This window comes from Chiloscyllium punctatum, chromosome 25 (genome assembly GCF_047496795.1).
Source record: "Chiloscyllium punctatum isolate Juve2018m chromosome 25, sChiPun1.3, whole genome shotgun sequence".
Lineage (NCBI taxonomy): Eukaryota > Metazoa > Chordata > Chondrichthyes > Orectolobiformes > Hemiscylliidae > Chiloscyllium > Chiloscyllium punctatum.
This window is the reverse complement of record NC_092763.1, coordinates 67,655,608-67,679,614: the sequence shown is the minus strand read 5'-3', so window position 1 is coordinate 67,679,614 and position 24,007 is coordinate 67,655,608. Positions and strand designations below refer to the sequence as shown.

Sequence of the window (24,007 nt, the reverse complement as noted above, 5' to 3'; positions counted from 1 at the left end):
CTCGGATGCTACCTGATTGGCTGTGCTTTTCCAGCACCACACTTATTGACCCTGATCTCCAGCATCTGCAGTCTTCCCTTTCCCCTACTCTGGTTTCCAAACTGAGTCTTCTCAATGGCTAGCTTAGTAACAGCGAAAACTGAATACTAATGATGTGAGTTGGGCTGTCAACAAGGCATTTAACAAAAAAAATTATCATTGAGCTTAATTAGCAACTCATCACTGCCTAGACAGCAGGACATAACAGATGAAATCTCACTAGAATTTTTATTGAATTCTACCATGTCTTGCCATAGCCCACATAGCTCAGACACCAATAAGATTCTGCCAAAAGTCTCTGTGCTTTCCCCTCCTCCTCTCAATTATCAGCATGTTCCTCTTCCTGTGCCTCCCAGTATAGGGAGGAAAGGCAATATCTCAGAGATTTGCCACCTTCAGACAGAGAGGGAGGGTAAAATCTTCCATCTGTGTGAACCATCATACCGAGGTTAGGCCAGGAATATAGATGCGCAGGCACTATCCTGCCCTTGGCAGAACATTACCAAATTCTCTGCTTCCTCCAGCCACAGCCTGTCAAGAAGAGTTCAATTATCTTTACCTTAAATAGAATGAAATCTATAATGGTGGATATATGCTGACTCTCATGGCCCCTGCTGATTGATGCTGTATCCCGATTTCTTCTGCAAGCAATTGAGTAAATGGGAGGAAGGCCAGCAGCTAAGGAGTGTGGGCCAAGTGGCTTTGGAGAATTGAAGTAATGAAAGCAAAATGATGATATATACTTTCTGGAATAGAATATGTTCTATTCTCAATTCAACCATTCTTCAGCTGGTGTGGGTTTATTAAAAAAAAGTCATCAGTAAAGTACAAATGAGAAAAACAGTAGCTTGGTAATTCAAAACTTGGCAATTGCTGAAGAAAACAGACATGCTGCCATAGATTTTGTCTTGCATTAAGCAGGACCAGAAGCAAGAATACCAAATTTAAAAGGGAACTGCAATTGTCTCTTTTCTATCCTGTCTATTCAACAAAATGGTTTAACAAAAAACAATTGGCCTTACAACTTAAAGATTCACTTTCAAACTAATGTAGGCTGTCCATCTATTCCTTTTGATATGCTCATGGGGAAGTGGGCATGCTTGGACCAGCATTCGCTACGCTAATCACCTTTGAGAGGTTGGTGGTGAGTCATTTTCATGAACTACTGGAGTTTATTTGCTGTACATATTTCCACAGCACTGTTCAGGATGGAGTTCCACGACTTTGATAATAACTTAACAGTAAAATTATCTCAAGTCAGGAAAGTGTATGAGTTCGATGTGAACCTGTGGCTGGTGCTCTTCCACTGCATCTGCTACTTTTCTTCATCTAGGCTGTGTGGGTTATAAATTTAGAATGATCTGTTGATTTATTTACTCAGATAAAGAGAAGATTAAAGTATTGCTTGAATTAATTTCCTTTCTATGCATACTTCAACAGATTGATTAAAGACTCATCACCTTTGTTTCCATGACCCATTATCCATAGACAACATATTCTATCCATGACTTGGAGATGCTGCTGTTGGGCTGGGGTGGAGAAAGTTAAAAATCACACAACACCAGTCGGTCAGGTTGTTGTAGGAGCTGTGCACTGAAACCTAGTGATTCTAAATAAAGCTGTTGGACAATAACCTAGTGTTGTGTGATTTTTAACAATATTCTATCCACACAAAGAACCCATGATTCTACTGAAATTGCACAGAACATAAAATCAGAGGCAGGCCATTCAATCCTTTGAGTCTGCCCACCATTCAATATGGTCACGGTGGAGCATCTATCTCAACACCACATTCCCACTTTCTCTCTCTTTCTCTATGCCTTTAATATGTAAAAATGTATCAAATCTCTTTTGTGAACGTACCCAGAGACCTGCCCTCCAGAGCCTTCTCTAAATTCCACAGGTCCTATCCTCTGAGTGAAGAGATATTTCTTCATCACAGTTTGAAATTGCCTACTCTATATCCTGAGATTGTGATCCCCAGCTCTAGATACTGATACATCCTCCTTGCATCCAGTATGCCTAGTCCTGTTAGAAAGGTATACATTTCAATCAGAGTCCTTCTCACCCTTCTAAACTTTAGCCAGTCGAAACAATTGCTCCTCACACAGCAGTCCTGCCATTGAATTCATGGGAATTCATGAAAATGTGGAATTGAGCCACATTTTTAAGAAGGATAAACTTACTGATTCTCTTATTTTTCATCTCCCCTTCCAATGCATATGTCAACTTCGGCTTTAGTTTATTTCCTTGAATTTGAGCAGCTTTCCATTAACTTTGTTGTTCAAGTGGTTATTTTTCATCAAATACAGATAGCGCATGTTCACAGCAGTGAAAACATCCCATCCCATTCTTAGTTTTACCCAAGTTGACACACTCATGCCTTTGAACAATCTAAAACCCAGATTCCCTGTGAAAGTGGAAGAGTATCCCTGTGGCTTCCACAAGAAAATACTAAAGCTTCTTCTCCCCAATCCCCCAACCGTTTTCCATTTGCATCTTCCACCCAAACTTGTCTTTCTTCTCACCCATACCTGCAACCTAGCCAATGGGAGGGATTTTCTTCAAAACCCTAATGGACCCATAGCTTAAAACTCTCCAGAAAGTGTGGAATGACAGTCAAGGGCATTTAAACAAATCCTCAGAGATGAAATATATGATTCTTTTTTGGCGGAAGGACTGAGCTTTGAAAAAAATATCAAAATTTCCCATCAAAGACAGGCCAGAATGTAGCACAGTCTGCAATTAATCTTTTGAAATATTACACAATCACCAGATTGTAAATAACCACCCAACATGTGTATAGGACAGTAACATCCATGGCACATCTGCCACAAAACAGTAAGTGGCTAGTCACTGGATCAATGGGACATAAATCTCCTTGGATCTCAGCTTTAAAACCATAGTATGGGAGTCCACAACACATAACACATGTTTTATGGTGAAAAACAACATATTATTGGTTCAAAGAATCAAAACATTGTTCACTTTTTGGACCACATTACCAGATGCCTTTGTGATGAAAGGAGTACTAAGTAAATCACCTATTTTTTGGAACTTCCATTGTTTTAAAAGAGAAGTGTATAAATGTGAGGAGTTTTCTAAAACAAAAGGTCAGAAAGTCATTCTGGAACCTAAGTGACTGAAGTACACCAGTTCCAAGAAGACATGCGATTGAAAACAAGGACTTTGAAGGAACCTTGGAGTGTTAATGCCATAAGATGGCTATATTTCTGCCTGACCTGCTGAATTTCTTCAGTGCTTCCTGTTTTTATTTCAGATTTCCAACATCCACAGTGTTGTATTTTTGTCAACGTAACTTAAGTTTCTTACCTCTGAAACTATTCTTGAACCCTATTTGTGCCTTTTTAAGGTGTGGTAAACAAGACTCAACACCAGCTGAGATCAAGCCTGTGATTGTTTTCATACACATTTAACATAACCTCCTTGCTTTTGTTCTCTATTCCCTACTGATAAAGCCCAGGATGCTACATGCTTTATTAATAAATCTTTCAACATATCTTACCAAGTTCAATATAGCAGGTGAGGAAGTGGCTCATTTCTATTTAAACCTCTATTGTTTGCTGGCAATCCTCTTTAGCATACAGCTATCACATTTGGATGAAAATTTCATAAAGAGGACGGCTTGAGTAAAAAGACGAAAATAATAATATTGTGTGACGTCAAACAGACAGGAACACAGGAGATAAGTTTAAAAAGAAGGGAGAAAGTGTCTTGGGGTGGACAGTAAAGGCAGTTGCAGTTTAAAGTTTTTAAAGTACTTGAGTTGCAAGACTGAAAACTGAACCATTTTACTATTGCCCTGTTTTCTCAGGATCTAGCAGATAACCTTGATTTCTCGGCTTATGATGGTTTCTCTACATTTCCTTGCTTCTGTTATTGACAGAGAGAGGGAAAGAAGAGCTTTCAGGTATGCTTGCTGTGAGCTTACTCCCTGCTGTTTTGCTCAAAGACTGCTGTTGGTATCCTTTCTGGATGACGGTGTTGTGTCATTGTTTAATTTCAAAAAGGAGAATTGTAGGCAGCTTTTCATCTCCACTTTGTGAATTCATCAGTACGTAACGAAAGAGATGCAAAAATCTTGATGCCTTACTGAGTTTCAGTATATCACGTTTGAAGTGATCATTCTAATGCAGCTGGTTTCATATATACTATGTGACTTTCCTGAGCTTATCAAGTCATCACAGAAGCCATTTTAGATCAGTAATATTCTTCCTTTAAAGCATTTTGTACTCCATGAAAGTCTCAGACATTAAAGGCCAATGATGAAAGGTAAGTATTGCCTGCCTCTTCTTACCACAATTATAACTAAATCCAGACCCAGGTACCCTCTGCTCTTGTATTCCCTTTTGAATTTCCCTTTATGATGTCTCTCTAAGATCTTCTTACTGAAATGAATCATTTCACACACTCCTGCATTAAATTTCTTGTTTGCTCCATCTAATGAATTGTCCATATCCTTCGTAAGTTAAAGTCACAGATTCATAGAATCATACAGCACAGAAGAGGCTCTTTTAGCAGCGACAAAATCTACACTGGTCCCACCATCCAGCACTCGGTTCATAGCCCTGAATGTTAGGACATTTCAGTCACTCGTCTAAGCAGTGTTTAAAGGTTGTGAGGTTTCCCACCTCAACTGGGCGACATGATGCCTCACAGCACCAGGGACCGGGTTCGATTCCAGCCTCGGGTGATTGCTTGCGTGGAGTTTGCACATTCTCCCTGTGTTTCCTCCCACAGTCCACAAATATGTGCAGGATAGGTGAATTGGCCATGCTAAATTGCACACAGTATTAGGTGCATTAGTCAGGGATAAATGTCGGGTTGGGGAATGGGTCTGGGTGGATTACTCTGTGGAATTGTTGGGCTGAAGGGCTTGTTTCTGTACTGCAGGTAATCTAATCTAAACTACCCTCCCAGGCAGTACACATCATATTCCCACTGTCCTTTGGGTAAAAAATATTTTTCCTCAAATGCCCTCTAAACATCCTACCTTTCACCTTAAAATTATGCCCCATTCAACTAAGGGAAAGAGCTACTTTATATTCACCCTGACCATGCCTGACATAATCTTATACAATTCAATCAGCCTTCTCTGCTCTAAAGAAAACAACCCAAGCTTATCCAGCCAATCTTCATAACTAAACTACTGAATCCCAGGCAACATTCTGGTGAATCTCCTCTGCACCCCCTCCAGTGCAATCCAATTATCTATTCTGTGGTGACCAGAACTGAACACAGTAAGGAGCCAATTCGATTAGTAACCTAATTGTGCGTGAACATTTTTCAAATAGAGATCATAACATGATTAAGTTCAATGTAGCAGTTGAAAGCAAAAAGCATGAATCAGCTACTGCTGTTTTAGGTTTAATTTTACTGCAATGAGACAGACTGTCCACAGTAAAGCGAGAATATCTGCTAATGTGTAAAATAACTGAAGAATAGAGGAGCATGTTTAAAGAAACATTAAAAATAACACAAAACCAGGGAGGGAAAAGCTCCACTTCACAGAAACTACAGTGATGGAAATTTAAAGAGATAGAGACATCATGAAACTAAAAGAACGAGCTTACAAAAATGCAAAACAACAGCATGAGTCCTGCAGAATGGGAAAGATACAAAGACCAGCAAAGAGCCACAAAGCAGTTTATAAAAACTACTGAACGGGATAATGAAATGAAAATTTGCCAGGGACATCAAAATCAATAAGAAATGGATGGAGGTTCGCTTGCTGAGCTGGAAGGTTCAATTTCAGGCATTTTGTCACCATATTAGGTCACATCTTCAGTGAGCCTCTGGACGAAGCCTTGTCTGGAGGCTCACTGAAGATGTTACCTAGTACGGTGATGAAACGTCTGAAATTGAACCTTCCAGCTCAACAAGCAAACCTACATTCAGAACCTCAACCTGAGCTACAAATTTTCTCAAAACTCGCTATCAATAAAAAAAATGTTATAGCTGCTTAAAGTGAAAGTGAGTCAGCAACAATATTGGCCCAATAAAAACTGAAAATGAGGATAATGATTCTGACTATGGGGAAATAACAGACATACTGAATAATTACTTTATCTAAGTATTCACAGTAGGAAAGGAGGATAGTTTGCCGGAAGTACTGAGGAAATTAACAGAGGAACAGGAACAGGTACTGAATAAAATTAACAGAATTAAAGCATTGGTAATTATGAAAGTAATTGATTAAACAGTGACAAAACTTCAGTACCTGATATTCCCATCCCATGTATTAAAATAAGTATAGGAACACATTATAGATACCCTAACTATAATCTTTCAAATACAGTATCTGTAGATGGAGCAGTCACCCTTCTGGATTGTAAAATTGCACGTCATTCCACTTGTTAAGGAATGCAAAAGAGGAAACCAAGGGGAAGTTGTTGGAGCCCATAATCAAGGACTGGGCAATTGAATACCTTTTCAGTGAATCAAGGAGAGCCAGAATGGATTCATGACAAATAGGCCATGCCTGAGAAAACTCAGTGAATGTTTTGAAAAGGTGTCAACGGTAATGGACAAGGGAATGTCCGTGAATGTTTTTAGATTAAATTACTTACAGTGTGGAAACAGGCCCTTCGGCCCAACAAGTCCACACCACCCCGCCGAAGCGTAACCCACCCATACCCCTACATCTACATCTACCCCTTACCTAACACTACGGGCAATTTAGCATGGCCAATTCACCTGACCTGAACATCTTTGGACTGTGGGAGGAAACCGGAGCACCCGGAGGAAACCCACGCAGACACGGGGAGAACGTGCAAACTCCACACAGTCAGTCGCCTGAGGCGGGAATTGAACCCGGGTCTCCGGCGCTGTGAGGCAGCAGTGCTAACCACTGTGCCACCGTGCCGCCCACATGTTGTTTATATGGATTTCCAGAAAGCACTTAATAAATTCCCACATAAGAAACTGTTAACTCAGGTATAAACCCATGGGATTGAGGGCAAAATACTGACAAGCTTGGGAACTTGGTTGAGTGTCAAGCAACAGAAAGTAAAGCAGAAAGTACCCAAATTGGCAGGCTGTGACCCGTTGTGTCCGACAGGGATCTGTGTTAGGGCCTCAATTATTCACATGATCTATTAATAACAATTAATAAAACATGGCATAGAAACTACAGAAAGTTGTGTGTACAGCCCAGACTACCAGGAAAGCCAACCTTCCATCCATTGACTCCATCTACACTTCCCATTGCCTCAGAAAGGCAGCCTACATCATCAAAGACCCCTCCCATCCCAGTAATCTCTCTTACAATCTCTTCCTCCAGGCAGAAGATACAGAAGCTTGAACACGTGAATCAGCAGGATCAAGAACAACTTCTTCCCTGCTGTTTTTAGGTTTCTGAATGGAACTGTCTAATTTCAAATCTAGTGTTGATCTTGCTTTTGTGCACATCCTGCACAGTCATAACCTTGTGCGCCTCACTCTTATGATCTGTATGTCCTTGTTTTCTCTGATCAGCCTGTACTGCCTGCAAAACAAAACTTTCCACTGTACTTAGGTGCACATGACTACAATAAAACAAATCAAATAGAAAATCATATATCCAAATTTGCTGGTAACACAAAGTTAGGTGGCATTTTAGACAGTGTAGACAAAGGGATATTGATATATTAAGTGAATGGGCAAAACTGTATCAGATGGAATTCAATGTAAGCAAATGTGAGGTTACCTATTTTGGACCAAGAAAGGATAGATCAGGATACTTTCCAAATCGTATGAATTCAAATATAATGGATATCCAAAGACACTTTGAGGTTCAGATGCATAGATCTTTAAAATATCACAAACAGGTGCAGAAAATAATCAAGAAAGTTAATGGGTGGTCTTTATGTCTAGAGGACTGGAGTACAAGGACTGGAGTTATATTACAATTACACAAAGCCCTGGGTAGATCTCACTTGGAGTAGATCTGGGCACCACAAGTATGGAAGGATATATTTGCCTTGGAGATAATACAATGTGGGTGGACAAGAAAAATACCTGGACTTCAGGGGTTAATTTATAAAGAGAGACTATATAAATCAGGCCTGTTTTCTTTCAAATTTAGAAAGGTATGGGGTGATCTATTTGAAGGCTTCAAGATATTAACAGGAAAAGACAGAATAAATCAAGACAAACTATTTTCACTGGTTGGAGGTTCAAGAACATCGGGGACATAGAGTCAGAGAGATGTACAGCATGGAAAAGACCCTTCGGAGAACCAGGGCCAGACTGTTTAGGATAGATGTTAGGAAGCACTTCTACACACAAAGGGTAGGAGATGTTTGCAACTTTCTTGATGGTATGTTAATGATGTGGAGGTGTCAGTGTTAGACTGGGGTGAACAAAGTTGAAAATCACATGACAGAAGGTTATAGTCAACAGAGTTATTTGAAAATACAAGCTTAATGGCCAAGCCCTGGGGCATGTTGCCAAACAAAGAGACCTAGGGAAGAATGATCATAGTTCTTTGAAAGTGGAGCCAGAAGTAGATAGGGTAGCATTGACAAGCTTGACCGCATTGGAATTTTTTGAGGATGTAACTCTGAAGATGGACGAGGGAGATCCAGTAGATGTAATGTACCTGGACTTTCAGAAAGCTTTTGATAAAGTCCCACATAGGAGGTTAATGAGCAAAATTAGGGCGCATGGTATTGGGGGCAAAGTACTAACTTGGATTGAAAGTTGGTTGGCTGACAGGAAACAAAGAGTAGTGATAAACGGCTCCATTTCGGAATGGCAGGCAGTGACCGCAGGGATCAGTGCTGGGACTGCAGATTTTTACAATATATATTAATGATATAGAAGATGGTATTAGTAATAACATTAGCAAATTTGCTGATGATACTAAGTTGGGTGGCAGGGTGAAATGTGATGAGGATGTTAGGAGATTACAGGGTGACCTGGACAGGTTAGGTGAGTGGTCAGATGCATGGCAGATGCAGTTTAATGTGGATAAATGTATGGTTATCCGCTTTGGTGGCAAGAACAGGAAGGCAGATTACAACCTAAATGGAATCAATTTAGGTCAAGGGGCAGTACAAAGAGATCTGGGTGTTCTTGTACACCAGTCAATGAAGGCAAGCATGCAGGTACAGCAGGTAGTGAAGAAGGTTAATAGCATGCTGGCCTTCATAACAAGAGGGATTGAGTATAGAAGCAAAGAGGTTCTTCTGAAACTGCACAGGGCCCTGGTGAGACCACACCTGGAGTATTGTGTGCAGTTTTGGTCTCCAAATTTGAGGAAAGACATTCTGGCTATCGAGGGAGTGCAGTGTAGGTTCACGAGGTCAATTCCTGGAATGGCGGGACTACCTTATGCTGAAAGACTGGAGCAACTGGGCTTGTATACCCTTGAGTTTAGAAGACTGAGAGGGGATCTGATTGAGACATACAAGATTATTAAAGGATTGGACACTCTAGAGGCAGGAAACATGTTTCCGCTGATGGGTGAGTGCCGTACCAGAGGACACAGCTTAAAAATATGAGGTAGACCATTTAGGACAGAGATGAGGAGAAACTTCTTCACCCAGAGAGTGGTGGCTGTGTGGAATGCTCTGCCCCAGAGGGCAGTGGTGGCCCAGTCTCTGGATTCATTTAAGAAAGAATTGGATAAAGCTCTCAAGCTTAGTGGAATCAAGGATTATGGAGATAAGGCAGGAACAGGATACTGATTAAGGATGATCAGCCATGATCATATTGAATGGTGGTGCAGGCTCAAAGGGCAGAATGGCCTACTCCTGCATCTGTTGTCTATTATCTATTGTACTGAGTATGGGAGTTGGGATGTCATGTTGTGGTTGTACAGGGCATTGGTGAGGCCACGCTTAGAATACTGCATTCAGTTTTGGTCACCATGCTATAGGAAAGATATTGTTAAACTTGAAAGAATTCAGAAAAGAGTTAAAATTATGTTGCTGGGATTGGAGGGTTTGAGCTGTAGGTAAAGGCTGAATAGACTCAGGTCTCTTTTCCCTAGAGCATCAGAGACTAAGAAGTGACCTTAATGAGGCTTATAAAATCACGAAGGGCATGGGTAAGGTGAACAGCCAAAATAGTTTCTCAGAATATGGGAGTCCAAAGCTAGAGGGCATAGGTTTAAGGTGATATAGAAAAGATATAAAAGAGACCTGAGGGGCAACAGTTTCATGCAGAAGGTGGTGAAGATATTGCTGGCTAGGCTAGCATTTATTGCCCATACCAGAGGGTCATTAGAGTCATCCACATTGTCGTGGGTCTAGAGTCACATAGTGTTCATATGAGGTAAGAATGGCAGTTTTTTCTCTAAAGTATATGAGAGAACCAGCTAGGCTTTTCCAATGAATTCATAGCCATTATTAGATTCTTAATTCCATATATTTATTAAATTCTACTTCAATGCTTTATCCTGAAAGTGTTCTTCAAGAGGAAATATCAAGGGAGAATTGTTCCTGAATTTCATTTGGTGGGCAGCAAGAGGACCTTGGCTTGTTGTGCACTCACCTCCAGGAGTAAGATTTGGCAGGTGAAGTAAACTAGATGAAAATCTCACTATAAAAGGGAAAACATCCACAAAATATTTGGCAGAATCCAGAAAAATAAGTTTGAAACCTATTATTAATCCTTGTGACAGTTAGAGAAATGAGCCAGAAGTGATTTATTCTGTCGGCTGAAGAAATGGAAATAATTGATTCTTTTTGGCCTTGAAATGACACTGTATGATGTTAGAATGCCTGCATTAAATATGAGCATATAAAATCTCTTTGCCTGCTAAATTGCTTTAGTTTCATTCCATTATTTGACATATGGTGCCCTTATAGTACATACATTGTTCATCAAAAGCCAGAGGAATATTTTCCGACCAATTCATTAATGAACCAATCTCAGTATAAATGACTTGAACAATTACAGAACTGTCAAGCATTGAGTTAGCATATGAGTGGAAGAGCTTACAGAGATGCACTAAGAGGATTAAGAAAAATCATTGCTAATTAGAGATAGAACAAGCACCATCTGTCTCTTTTTGAGCTCCATTCATCTCATGCTCGGGATTTGAAAACATGTGGAACAAGAGGCTTAGTTAGAGGAAACACGTTAGTCTGAACAAATGGATAAAACGATTTACCCATCATGGTCACCTTGATGAAAATATCTATCCTCCCATCCTTAATCAAAGATAATACATTTCTGAATATTAAAGCAAAAATATATTCATGTTAGATAGATCAAATATTTCAAAGAGATTTAAACAAAAAAAAACTTTTATCCTTTCTTGTGCTTGATTCAATTATCATCAATATTGTGAGGCTTGGTTATATTTTCCATTTGCTAATATCAGACGCAGTATCTCTACTATTGCCTGCTTGGAATTAACTGAACCCAATTGAGACGAACTGAAATGGAAACACATTGATCTGTGGAGGGTGTTCTAGCATTGGGTGGTGCCTGACCAACGTCACCATTAGGAAACCATATCCCTCCTAGAGCTGACTTTTCCCACAATGGAAGAGGAAACAAAAAGAATCATGGAGTCACTGACAGCTTACCTTTCAGAGAGACAGGAGCAGATGGGCTACACCCCTACTGAGTGCTCAGGTGGCCAACCTCAATTCCTCTTGAACTATTCAGGTAAATGAGGAAGCACAACTATAGTTATTTCTAGCTGCCATGATAGCAACTGGAGCAAGCTGATAAAACATCAGCTAAATGGTACATACCAATATGTTAGACCTAAATAAAGTGTTATATAACATAGAAGGGACAAATGTTTCATCTGAACTATGACTGCCTTGTTGTATATTTTCTGAAAATAACTGTCTGTAATTCAAGCTTTTATTATTTACAATTCAATTAAATAGAAGCTTTGTAGTTGCAATATTTCTTCTTCATACTTGTCTATTCCCTTTGTATCTGTCCCAGTTTTTGCATTTTTTTGAACAAGACATAAATTGTCTGGGTTTTATTTTTAAGTTGTAACATTGTTAGGCAGAAAATCACATATTAAAGCTTCTAAGGACACCTTGTACCTCATGACTGAATCAACAAATTCTAATTTAGAGATCCATCTCACCAATGCCAAAGACTGCCTGACTTTGCATGTGACAATGGAAGGTCTGCTTGAACATTGTTTGACTTTCTATAATTAGGTGAAACATTAGCTTGCAAAAATTCACGGAGGCACTTTAATGAGGCTACTGCATACATCACCCATTCGTCCATCAGATAATATAATGTTAGAGACCCAGTCCATTAGCTACTTGAGTCAGGCTGGAGCCTCTTTTGTCATTGGTCAGGGTAAAGATGGAATGCAAAATGATTAATGCTATTACTGAAATTTCGGCCTAATCTTCAGACCCCATTTTCAAAGAAATGTCTCCTGGTAAGAAGATATGAAGACATGTCTTTTTCGACACTGGCAATTACTTACACATACAAACTATGAACATAAAATGTAGCAGATGAACATTTGTGCTACGCCTGTTTCCCCATGTAACCTATCAATAGATAAGAATGCCTTTTTAAGGCACTTATGTCCCATTCATCCACATTACTTGAACCAAAAGCAGAGAGCTTCACCCCTTGAATTCCTGAGTGACACTCAAATCAGTTATTGGGATATAACAGGAACAAATATGGGGTGAACATTGCCTTCTCTGCCAGATACTTTCAAAAGTCAACAAAGCCGAGGATAATTGGCTGTATTTACCATGAAGGACTCTCCATCTCAACCCTTTGTCTGAGGCATGGTGACCCTCAGGTAAAACCACCACCAGTCATCTCTCTCTAATTAGACAGAAGGACAATTGCAACATTACGTTCAGCTTATATCATCGGTGTGAATCTACTCTTTGCCAAATCTAAGATTCTCCATGTTCCAGTACTCTCTCCTCTGTCTGAATCACATGACTTGAGAATATGAAAGTATCTTTCCTGTTAGGTTGCACCTGTTGGGATGGACTGTATCACTGATTGTGGAGAACCGCCTTTACGGTCCAGACATGGGTTAAGAATTCTCAAAAGTAATATCTGACCCTCGAATTATTTAAATCTTTGCTCCCATATACGTTCTCCAAGGAGATAGAGATTTCTTTTTCAATGTATTAATGTCTCCCATGACACCAAAGGAGACAAGGCAGGAGATTGTGGGGGAATTGACAGAGATCTTTGAATCCTCTTTAGCCACAGGTGAGTCCCAGAGGACTGGAGAAGAGTCAATGTTGTTCCTTTGTTTAAGAAGGGCAACAGTGATAATCCCAGGAAATTATAGGCTGGTGAACCTTAGATCATTGGCAGGAAAATCATTGGAGAAGATTCTTAGGGACAAGATTTACTTACATTTGGAAAAGAATGGACTTATTAGGGATAGTTGGTGTAGCTTTTTGTAGGGAAGGTCTTGCCTCGCAAATTTGATAAGTTTTTTGACAAAATAACAAAGTTAATTGATGATGGTCTGGCAGTAGATATTGTCAACATGGGTTTTGCTACAGCATTTGACAAGGTCCTTCATGATAGGCTGGCCCAGAAGATTAAATCACATGGGATTCATGGTGGGTTGGCAGGTTGGATACAACATTGACTTGATTAGAGTGGAGCTGGAAAAGCACAGCAGGTCAGGCAGCATCCAAGGATCAAGAAAATCAACGTTTCGGGCAAAAGCCTTTCATCAGGAATGCCCGAAATGTTGATTTTCCTGCTCCTCGGATGCTGTGCTTTTCCAGCACCACTCTAATCTAGACTCTATTTTCCAGCATCGGCGGTCCTCACTTTTGCCTACAAGATTGACTTGGTCAGAGAAGACAGAGGGTGGTTGTGAAAGCGTGTTTTCTAACTGAAGGTCTGTGACCAGCAATGTTCCTCAAGGATCAGTGCTTGGATCTCTGTTGTTTGTAATTAAATAAAAAATATGGATAAAAAATGCAGGTGATCTAATTAGTAAATTTGCAGATGACACAGAAATTGTTGATATTGTAGTTAGTGGGGCAAGTTGTCAAAAGATACAGCAAGATATAGACCAGTTAGAAAGTTGGGTGAAGAAATGGCAGCTGGAGTTTTATCCAGACAAGTGTGAGGTGATGCATTTTGGGAGGTCAAATGCAAGAGGAAAGTATACAGTAAGTGGCAGGACCTTTAGGAGCATAGATATACAGGAGGATGCTGGGGTGCAAGAACATTGTTCCCTGAAAATAACAATACAGGTGGATAAGATGGGAAAGAAGATGTACTGTATGTATGACTTCAAACAGTCAGGGCTTTGTGTATAAAATTTAGCAAGTCATGTTGCAGCTGTGTAAAACTTTAGTAAAGCCAGATTTGGAGTGTTGTGTGCACTTCTGGTTGCCACACTTTAGGAAGGATGTGGAGGCTTCAGAAAGGGTTCAAAAGTGATTTACCACAAAAGTGATTTGTCTGGAATGGAGCATATTAGCTATAAGGAGAAGTTGGACAAACTTGGATCATTTTTGCCAGAGGCTGAGAGGTGAACTGATAGGGCATATAAAATTATGAGAGGCGTGGATATGGTGGATAGTGGGAGTCACTTTCCCAAGGTGGAAATGTCAAATACTACTGGGCATAGGTTTAAAATGAGAGGGGAAAAGTTTAAAAGAGATATATGAGGCAAGTTTTGTTTTACAAAAAGGATGGTAGTTGCCTGGAACACACTGCCAAGGGAGGTGGCAGATACAATAGCAATGTTTCAGAGGCATTTCGACAAACACATGAACAGGCAGCGAATACAGGGAAATGGACCACGTGGAGGCAGATGGGATTAGGTTAGGACAGCATTATGGTCGACACAGAGTAGATGGGCCAAGTGACCTGTACCTATACTGTACTGTTCTGTGTTCTGTATTAGGATTGGGAGCTCTTTTAGTGTAGAGGTCGTGTCTCTATTTCTGGATGAAAAGAACTGGATTCAAGACTCAATTTATCTAGAGTCATAACCAGTCTAAACAGTTTGATTAAAATTATCTACCCTTCAGGATTCTGTGACATACAGCCAAAAATACAAGATGAGGCTATTCTGGCCTTTGACTCTGTTCTGTCATTCAATAATATTATGGCAGATCGGATTGTAACCTCAATTTTACATCCCTGCCTATCTTGATAATCTTTCATCATCTCAGCTAATGAGTGGAGGTTTCTTGTCTCTGTTCGTAACATTGCACAATACATCTATCCCCAGGCCATTCTTTATTCATAACTTTCATTGTCAAAGTAAGCATTGTCAAACTATAATGTACATATTATTACAACTTGCTAACTTCAGTGGGCATACTCAGGATCAGACCATGCAGTACTGATGATGGCACACTGAGTATTCTCCACTCATGGACTACACATGAATGAATTGTCTGCTAAAAGAAAGAATCTGCATTTATATATCACCTTTCAAAATGTCCGCAAAACCCAAAGCCTGTTCTCGCTAATTTTTTAAATGAAGTTATTGATGTAATCATCAGGAGCTGGTGGCTAATTCATAAACAATAACGTGATATTGGCCGGGTAACTGTTTGTTTTAGTAAAAGTTGTTTGTGGGGACTGGTGGATTGGAAGACTGTTATGGCACAGCCAAGGTGCCCAGGTTCAAGTTCCACCTCCTTCAGAAGTGTGTCATTACCATCATTAAATAGGTCGATTGTAAATATCCATAATGCTAACATGGTTAGGCGTGTGGTTCCTGAGAAACTTGACCTAAAATTTCAGACACGAACACAGGAAATGCTGGAGAAACTCAGCAGGTCTGGCAGCACCTGTGGAGAAACAGAAACGCTGTTAATGTTTTGGGTATAGTAGAACTTGAAGGCATAGGTTTAGGATGAGAGGGGAAAAATGTAAAAGAGACCAAAGTGGGAACTTTTTCATGCAGAGAGTGATATGTGTATGGAATGAGCTGCCAGAGGAAGTGATGGAGGCTAGTACACTTGCAATATTTAAAAGGCATCTGGATGGGTATATGAATAGGAAGGGTTTGGAGGGATATGAGCCAGGTGCTGGCAGGTGGGACTAGATTGGGTTGGGATATCTGGTTGGACCAAAGTGTCTGTTTCTGTGTAATACATAGAACAAAGAAAACAAAGAAAATTTACAGCCCAGAAACTGGCCCTTCAACCCTCGAAGCCTGAGCCAATCCAAATCTACTGTCTAAACCTGTCGCCCAATTCCTAAGCATCTGTATCCCTCTGCTCCCCACCTACTCATGCATTTGTCCAGATTGTCCTCAGTCATTTCACTGAGTGCCAGGATAATCTCTGCATCTCTTCTGGCTCTTCAAAACTCTTCAGTTGCTCTGAAGCAGGCAGTTATTTATAACACAAACTTTATCCAGTTAATAAATTAATAGGATTCGAATGAAAACAGTGTCGAGGCAAGCTGCACTCCTGAGTGGGAGGTCAAGGCTATAAAGCAGACACCAAGTGTGACATTTGGAGACACGTTGGGATTGTTACAGTCGGAATAAGTCGATGCAACATTATCCACCCGTGAAGTAAAAAAAACTTAAATGAATCTATCGTGCCTGCCTCTACCACCTCTGCTGGCAACGCATTCCAGGCATCTACCACCCTCTGTGTATCCCCCTTAAACTTTTCACCTCTCACCTTGACAGCGTGACCTCTCGTTATTGAATCCTTCCTCCGGGACAAAGCTTATGTCTATCTACCCTGTCTATACCCTTCATGATTTTGTAGACCTCAATCAGGTCCCCCCTCAATCTCCTTTTTTCTAATGAAAACAAACCTAACCTACTCAACCTTTCTTGATAGCGAGCACCTTCCATACCAGGCAACATCCTCGTAAACCTTCTCTGCACCCTCTCGAAAGCGTCCACATCCTTTTGGTAATGTGGCAACTAGAACTATACACAGTATTCTAAATGCAGCCGTAACAATGTTGTGTACAATTTTAACATGATCTGCCAGCTGTTATACACAATACCCCATCCAATGAAGACAAGCATACCATATGCCTTCTTGACCACTCTATCCACCTGTGCAGCAACCTTCATGGTACAATGGACCTGCATTCCCAGATCTCTCTGCTCATCAACTTTCTCTAAGGCTCTTCTGTTCATTGTATAATTTGCTGTAGAATTAGACTTGCCAAAGTGCATCACCTCATTTTTGCCTGGATTGAACTCCATCTACCACTCCTCCGTCCAACTCTCCAGGTTATCTATATTCTCCTGTATTCTTTGACAGTCCTTTATGCTTTCTGCTACTCCACCAATCTTCATGTCATCTGCAAACTTGCTGATCATACCAACAGTGCCCTTTTACCAACCTACCAACATCTCTATGACTCTCAGAATTAGGGCTTAGATTTGACTGGATTTGAAACATTAACTCCATGTCTCTCTCCACAGATGCTTGCAGACCTGCTGAGTTTCTCCAGCATTTTCCAAGTTTTTGTTGGATTTTCAGCATCCACAGTGTTTTGCTTTCATTGTTTTTAGTAAAATTACTGGGTGCTGATCTTAGAGCTGTGAGTTTTACATGAAATAGACGGTAAAAGTTTGGAATGATTAAAAAAAACCCCACAAAAGTTGGTTGAGGGACAAGCATTGGACAAGATATTGCTGGAGAAGTCCCCTGAAATAAATATCATGGACACTTTTCCATCCACTTTAGTGTTCAGATGGCACCGCCTGGTTTAATATTTCACCAGAAAGATGCAGCTCCAACAGTGCAGCCCCCCTCATGAAATAAACAGGCAAGATTAAAGATGCAAGATCTTTCATTGAGTTATCTAACTAGTAGACAAAAACCATATGTTTTAAATATATGTCCTTGTCTGGTTCAACCAAAGGGCAAAGTGTTCTTGATATAAATCTCTCTTTCTGCACTGTCTTGAAACCTTTCCAGGTTTCACACACTGTGTGGCATACATAACATTGCAACAATGTAATACGCTTGATTAATCTTTGTGGATTGTCCTCAGTCATTTCACTGAGTGCCAGGATAATCTCTACATCTCTTCTGGCTCTTCAAAACTCTTCAGTTGCTCTGAAGCAGGCAGTTATTTATAACACAAACTTTATCCAGTTAATAAATTAATAGGATTCGAATGAAAACAGTGTCGAGGCAAGCTGCACTCCTGAGTGGGAGGTCAAGGCTATAAAGCAGACACCAAGTGTGACATTTGGAGACACGTTGGGATTGTTACAGTCGGAATAAGTCGATGCAACACTATCCACCCGTGAAGTCAAAAAAAAACTCGTCAAGGTAATGATATGTGTATATACTGAAACTGCATGCTACTGTCTATACAGAATATAACGCCACTCTAGTAGCAATTAAAACTATTTACCTCTCTCTCTCTCTCTCTGTATAAGCAATTAAATCTGAACCCCTCTGCCTGTGATCATTTTCCTTTGTTCTGAACGGTCCTGCAAAAGAGGCAGGTCTTAGATCTGATCCCACTCGAAGGAGGACAGGGTAGAGACTGAGTCCTGGTTATGCCCAAAGAAAGTTGGCATAAATTGAAATGGACAAACGGCAAGATGCCTCTTGCCAAATGAGAGAGTGGCATTCCGCCTCTTCGTCTGCGGACTGTGCTCTGTGCATGCTGTTGCTTATACACCTGAATGAGATTTGTAAATTTTTGTTTCCTCTTAATTTGACCTGTTCTTCCTTTCAAAGGAGCGCTGAGTTCCTTCACATTTACAACAATATCTTTTGCATTTGGCATTCCCCACTCTCCAGCATCACCAAGTGCCTCTGCATGTGTTGCTAACAATCATGCTCTTCCAATATTTGAGACATTTGCTCCTGTTTTCTAATTAGCCGAGGCTGCATCTTGTTGTTGAAATGCTTCGTGTATACATCCAAAAAACTTTTTCTTCTCACTCCACAAGTACCAACTCAGGACAACATCCAGTTATGAAACTGATTTAAGGTGGTAAGGATAAACTCTGTGGTATATGATAGCTGCAGTCTTAAAAAGACTTAAGGATAGCATCTATGAAATGTAATCAATCAAGTTTAAGTTATGTGAACTCTAACGTCAGATTATCATCCAAGAAGTTTTCATCTGAACTAACTTAACAAAAAAGGTCTGCAGAACTCTGTTCTGGCAAGTTGTACCTGGCATTATCACTGCCCTCAGCAAGCGAAAGAAATTTTTGAAGTAATTTAGATTGTTTAAATCTGGAAACAAAACTGCAGTACAGAAAACAAAGACAAGGGTTACAGGTGTTTAGTCAAATGTCTTGTTCCTGTAGTTTCACTATGATCTTATAACAACTGTTCAATTCTAAACGTGCATTAGAAATGCGTTAGCAGCATATTTTGATTGAAGTTGCTATAAATAATGTGAGCCAAATGCTTGGATGCATTTCAAAGTTAAAATATGTAACTCAACCCTTACATGGACTACTGATGAGGCCATTAATAAAAAAACATTAATGTGCAGTATTGAATCTCCCGACTTGGAAAGAGTTTTATGCATCAGAGAGAATTGAGAAAAAAATTACAAAGATTAGAGAGGGACATAATTCATGATGAAAGACCCATTGAAATGAATTTGAGAAAAGAGAGTTGGGTCACTGGACAGGGGGAGGATGTGAGACCCTTTTTTAACTATTGAGAAGAATGCATAAGCAAGTCAGTTCAGAACTAAAACCATGTGTTCATAATAAACCAATGCAGGAACTGTTGGGTTTAGTTTGTTTATCTTGCAGGAGAATGCCACACAAGAAAGCATGGAAAAAGTCTCAGAAGTTGATTCTTTTAAAAACAACTTATTAAACAATCAGTTTGGTATCAGACTGAAGCATGTAGTAATAAGTTTGGACAGAAGTAATCAATTGTTCCATGGGAGGCAAATGCTCCTGTGCTATTGAGGACACTGTGATGGTGGTGCTGTTGGTGACTGCAGCTCCAGACAAGAAATTTAACACCATTTGAAACAAAGCAGTTCACTTAAAGTACGCTCCATCCATCATCTTCAACTTGACTTGCTCCACGACCGAGGCAACAGTGTGCACTATTTTCATGATGCATTGTAGCAACTCACCAAAGCTCCCATGATTATACCTTCCAAACTCATGGGTTCCACCACTGAGATGAACAAGGGTAGCAGGCAAATGGGGACACCACCACTTGATCCTTTAAGTCACCCACCATCTTGAATTGCAACTATGTCACTGCACCTTCACTATTGTTAGATGAAGCTTTAGGAATTCCCACTCTAATAGCGCTGTACGTGTACCTACACCATGTACTCCTATGTTCAAGAAGATGATTTACCACCACCTTGTCCAGAGGAGGCTCAGAGGAGGTTCACGAGAATAGTCCAGGGAATGAAAAGCTTGACAGATGCGGAACGTTTGAGGACTCTGGGTCGATATTTGATGGAGTTTGGAAGGATGGGGGTGGGGGGGGGGGGGGGAGATCTAATTGAAACATACAGAATACTGAATGGCTTGGACAGAGTAGATGTTGGGAAAATGTTTCCATTGGTAAAAGAGACTAGGACCCGAAGGCACAGCCTAAGAGTAAAGGGAAGACCTTTTAGGATGGAGATAAGGAGAAACTTCTTCAGCCAGAGAGTGGTGAATTTATGGAATCCATTTCCACAGAAGCATGTGGAGACCTGGTCATTGAATGTATTAAAGATTGAGATAGATAGGTTTTTGATTGTCAAAGGGATCAAGGGTTACAGAGAGAAGGCAGGAGAATGGGCAAGAGAAACTTATCAGTCATGATTGGAGCAGACTTGATGGGCTGAATGGCCTCACTTCTGTTCCTATGTCTTATGGTTTTGTCAAGGGCAATTGGGATGCTCACATCCAATGAACAAAGAAACAAAGTTTGCGTTCTAAACATTGATATTTATAACTTTGATTAACACAAAAAAGTACCAGGAACACAAATTATTCACACCCTTATAATGTAATCATTACAGTAAAGTTCGACCCATGGACTGTATAATAACATATTACTTTGTGATTTTTGGATACATTTTCTTTTAATTATATTTTTGTTGTTCTATATCCTAAGACATGACATTTTTTTTAACTCTCAAAATAGGTCTGACTCATGCTCTGTGTATATTCAGCTAACCTACTCCCAAGTAAATGCATCCTCTTTTATCTTTCTAAAGGTTGGAAACAGCAGGACAGAGACAAGACAAATTAAGTATTAGTTAAGTGACATTCAATTTTGTTTGTTAAAATCATATACATTATAAGAAGTGAAGGTATCGAAAAAAACATGGGTGTTGAGGTCAAGGAAGAGACTGAGTTGAATTCATTGGTGTTTTCAACACAGTGGGATGTAGAGAGGACGAGGACCAGGATGAATTTGATGCATTTAGAACCAGTGGCTAGTATAGTGTTGATAAAGCAGAAAAAAAAAGCAAAATTGTATTACAGTAGGCTTGAGGTTGGAGGTTGAACAAGGATAATAGTTTACAAAACATGCATATGTAAGTGAGTATGAGTAGTTCAGAGGAAAGGAAGGAGTCAAATTGTGGATATCTGACAAGGATTGAATATTCTGGTGTTGGATTACATTTGGGGATTAATAGTACTTGCAGAAAACAAAAAGAATCCAAGATAGGAAAGCAGCCCCTTTCATGGGTTGGCAAAGTTTGCATCAGATTTGTAGGGTGGAAGCCTATGCAATTTCTCCCCGTCAATGTTTACAGGATTACTGTTTTTTAAGTTGAGTCCACCACCAAATATCCACAGGTTCAATACACCTTACCTTAACCATCTGTCTGTTCCTGGAAACATTACAATCCCCTGATAACCATTGTTTTGTTCACCCTGCACAAAGATGTTTCAGAAAATTGCTGGAATAGCAGAGTTCCTTCCTAACCCCTGGTGCATCCCATTGGTCACTGCTGGTGCTAATGCAAAAAAAGCAACATTTCTGTGGAGTTCCATTGCCAACATGTGATATAAATCATGGGAATGGGATTCAGCAACAGAAAGCCAAAAACAGAAAGGATAGAACATTTAGACAAGTCCATTTTACTCAATTTACTTCAGTGTTCACATGATATCATGATGCAAGATGAAGATTAACATATATCTATATTGACATAACTGCAGTTCAATACTGAGTTTACCACTTACATGAATGGAAATCTGCAATGTGCCACCATGCACATTATCACAATCATACACAGTTCAACTTTTTCATGGTTTTAAATTTGTCACACTGTTTATCCAACATCAGTTACCAGATGGACAGGAATTGTCTCTAATTAAATAGTGAGAAGACTGAAGTTATCACCTTCATTTCCCCAACAGACACTCCATTCCTGAGTCATAAACTCCAGTCCTCTCCCTAGCTACTGTCTGAGGCCAAACAAGATTAAGTGCAACATAAACAGAAATTATTGGAGAAACTCAGCAGGTCTGGTAGCATCTGTGGGAAGAAAGTCTTCATCAGAACTGTTAGCAGCTCGGAAAATGTGGTGCTTCAGCTGAAGCCACAGTTTGCAGAAGGATTGAGATAAGAAGAAGTGAATAGATAGGTGGAGATGGAGCCCAGAGAAAGAGACATATGCAAAGGGTAGGTAAACAATGAGATTATATGCAATTCCAGCGTTGTGTTTGACCTTGAGATGCACTTCTGATTGAAAATCTGCTTCACCACCACTATTGTCGATTTTCACCTCCAAAACATTTCCCTATCTTACCCACTTAGTAGTTTCCCTGCTTCTGAATCCTTTCTCTGAAACTATTAACTCTACATTGGACTGAACCAATGGACATCAGGTCAGCCTCTCAGGGGCTACCATCCGCAAATGTAAATTTATCTGAAACTCTTCTGTTTCTTCCACAACTCCTCAAGTTCTGTTCATCCATCTTCCATCTGCCTATTCACTTGTTTGGCTGCCAGAATCAAAATTCCACAATTACGAAATGCCCATCCCTTGATGGCCTCATCTCTCCCCTATTTCTGTTATCTCCTCCAGCATGACAATCTTCCAAGACCTAAATGCTCATCAGATTAAGGTTGCTTCCATATTTCCAATATTACTCAGTCCAATTGTTCAAGCACCTAGGCCCCTATAACCTTCAACTCTTTCTGAAACCTCTTTACCTTTCCTCGTTTCCATTCCCCTTTAAGACATTCCAAGAAATGTGCCTCTTTGACCAAACATTTGATTGTCTACATTAATGACTCCTCTGTGTCAAATTTTGTTTAATAACATTCCTGTGAAGTGCCTTGGAACATGTTGGTATGTTGAGAGGGTGATATGGAAAGACAAATTGTTGATGTTGTAGTATCTTCATATATTGAATTAGGTCTATGCAAGAGTCACACTAGTGACAGGAACTAAGCAAGTGGAATTTATATCTGAATCCCATGTAGATGTGGTAAATTTGGTCCATAATTCAAATACAAACATTGTCATTACACAATGCCCCATTTTGTTTTATGGGTGACTGCAATGAAGTGCAAAAAATAAGGCTGAAGCACTCGCAGCAATCTTCAGCCAGAAGGGCCGAGTGGATGATCCACCTTGACCTCCTCCAATGGTCCCCAGCATCACAGACACCAGGCTTTAGACAATTCGATCCACTCTACGTGATATCAAGAAATGGTTGGATGCTTGGATGTTCTGACAGCAAATACAATGCTCTGACAGCATTCTGGCAATAGTACTGAAGACTTGTCCGGAACTTGCCACTCCTCTAGCCAAGTTCTACCAATACAGTTACAACACGGGCATCTACACAACAGTGTGGAAAATTGCCCAGGATGTCCTATATGTAAAAATCAGAACAAATCCAACTCAGTTAATTATCGCCCTATCAGTTGACTCTCGATTATCAGTAAAATGATGGAAGATGTCACCATCTGTGCAACCAAGCAGCATCTGCTCAGCAATAACCTGCTCAGTGATGCCCAGTTTGGGTTGTACAAGGGCCACTCGGCTTTGGACCTCATTGCAGCCTTGATTCAAACATGGACAAAAGGACTAAATTTCAGAGGTGAGGTGAGAGTGACAG

The 24,007-nt window shown here is 40.1% G+C and overlaps 2 protein-coding genes across 4 annotated transcripts in view; one reads left to right on the top strand and one right to left on the bottom strand.

The window, feature by feature from the left end:
- The window catches only part of LOC140496025 (phosphatidylinositol 3,4,5-trisphosphate 5-phosphatase 2A-like), a 190,842-nt gene that overhangs the window by 155,526 nt on the left and 11,309 nt on the right, over positions 1-24,007 (bottom strand). The window lies entirely within an intron of this gene.
- LOC140496026 (beta-arrestin-1-like) overlaps positions 18,134-24,007 on the top strand; it is a 76,734-nt gene continuing 70,860 nt past the window's right edge. The window contains exons 1-2 of one of the 2 annotated variants that reach the window (XM_072595475.1): positions 18,184-18,257; positions 22,295-22,559. In XM_072595475.1, coding sequence (XP_072451576.1) covers positions 22,528-22,559 — 32 coding nt within the window. In that variant the 5' untranslated portion in view covers positions 18,184-18,257; positions 22,295-22,527. Of the gene's footprint in view, positions 18,258-22,294; positions 22,560-24,007 lie in introns of both variants that reach the window. The other variant, XM_072595473.1, reaches the window with a different exon arrangement.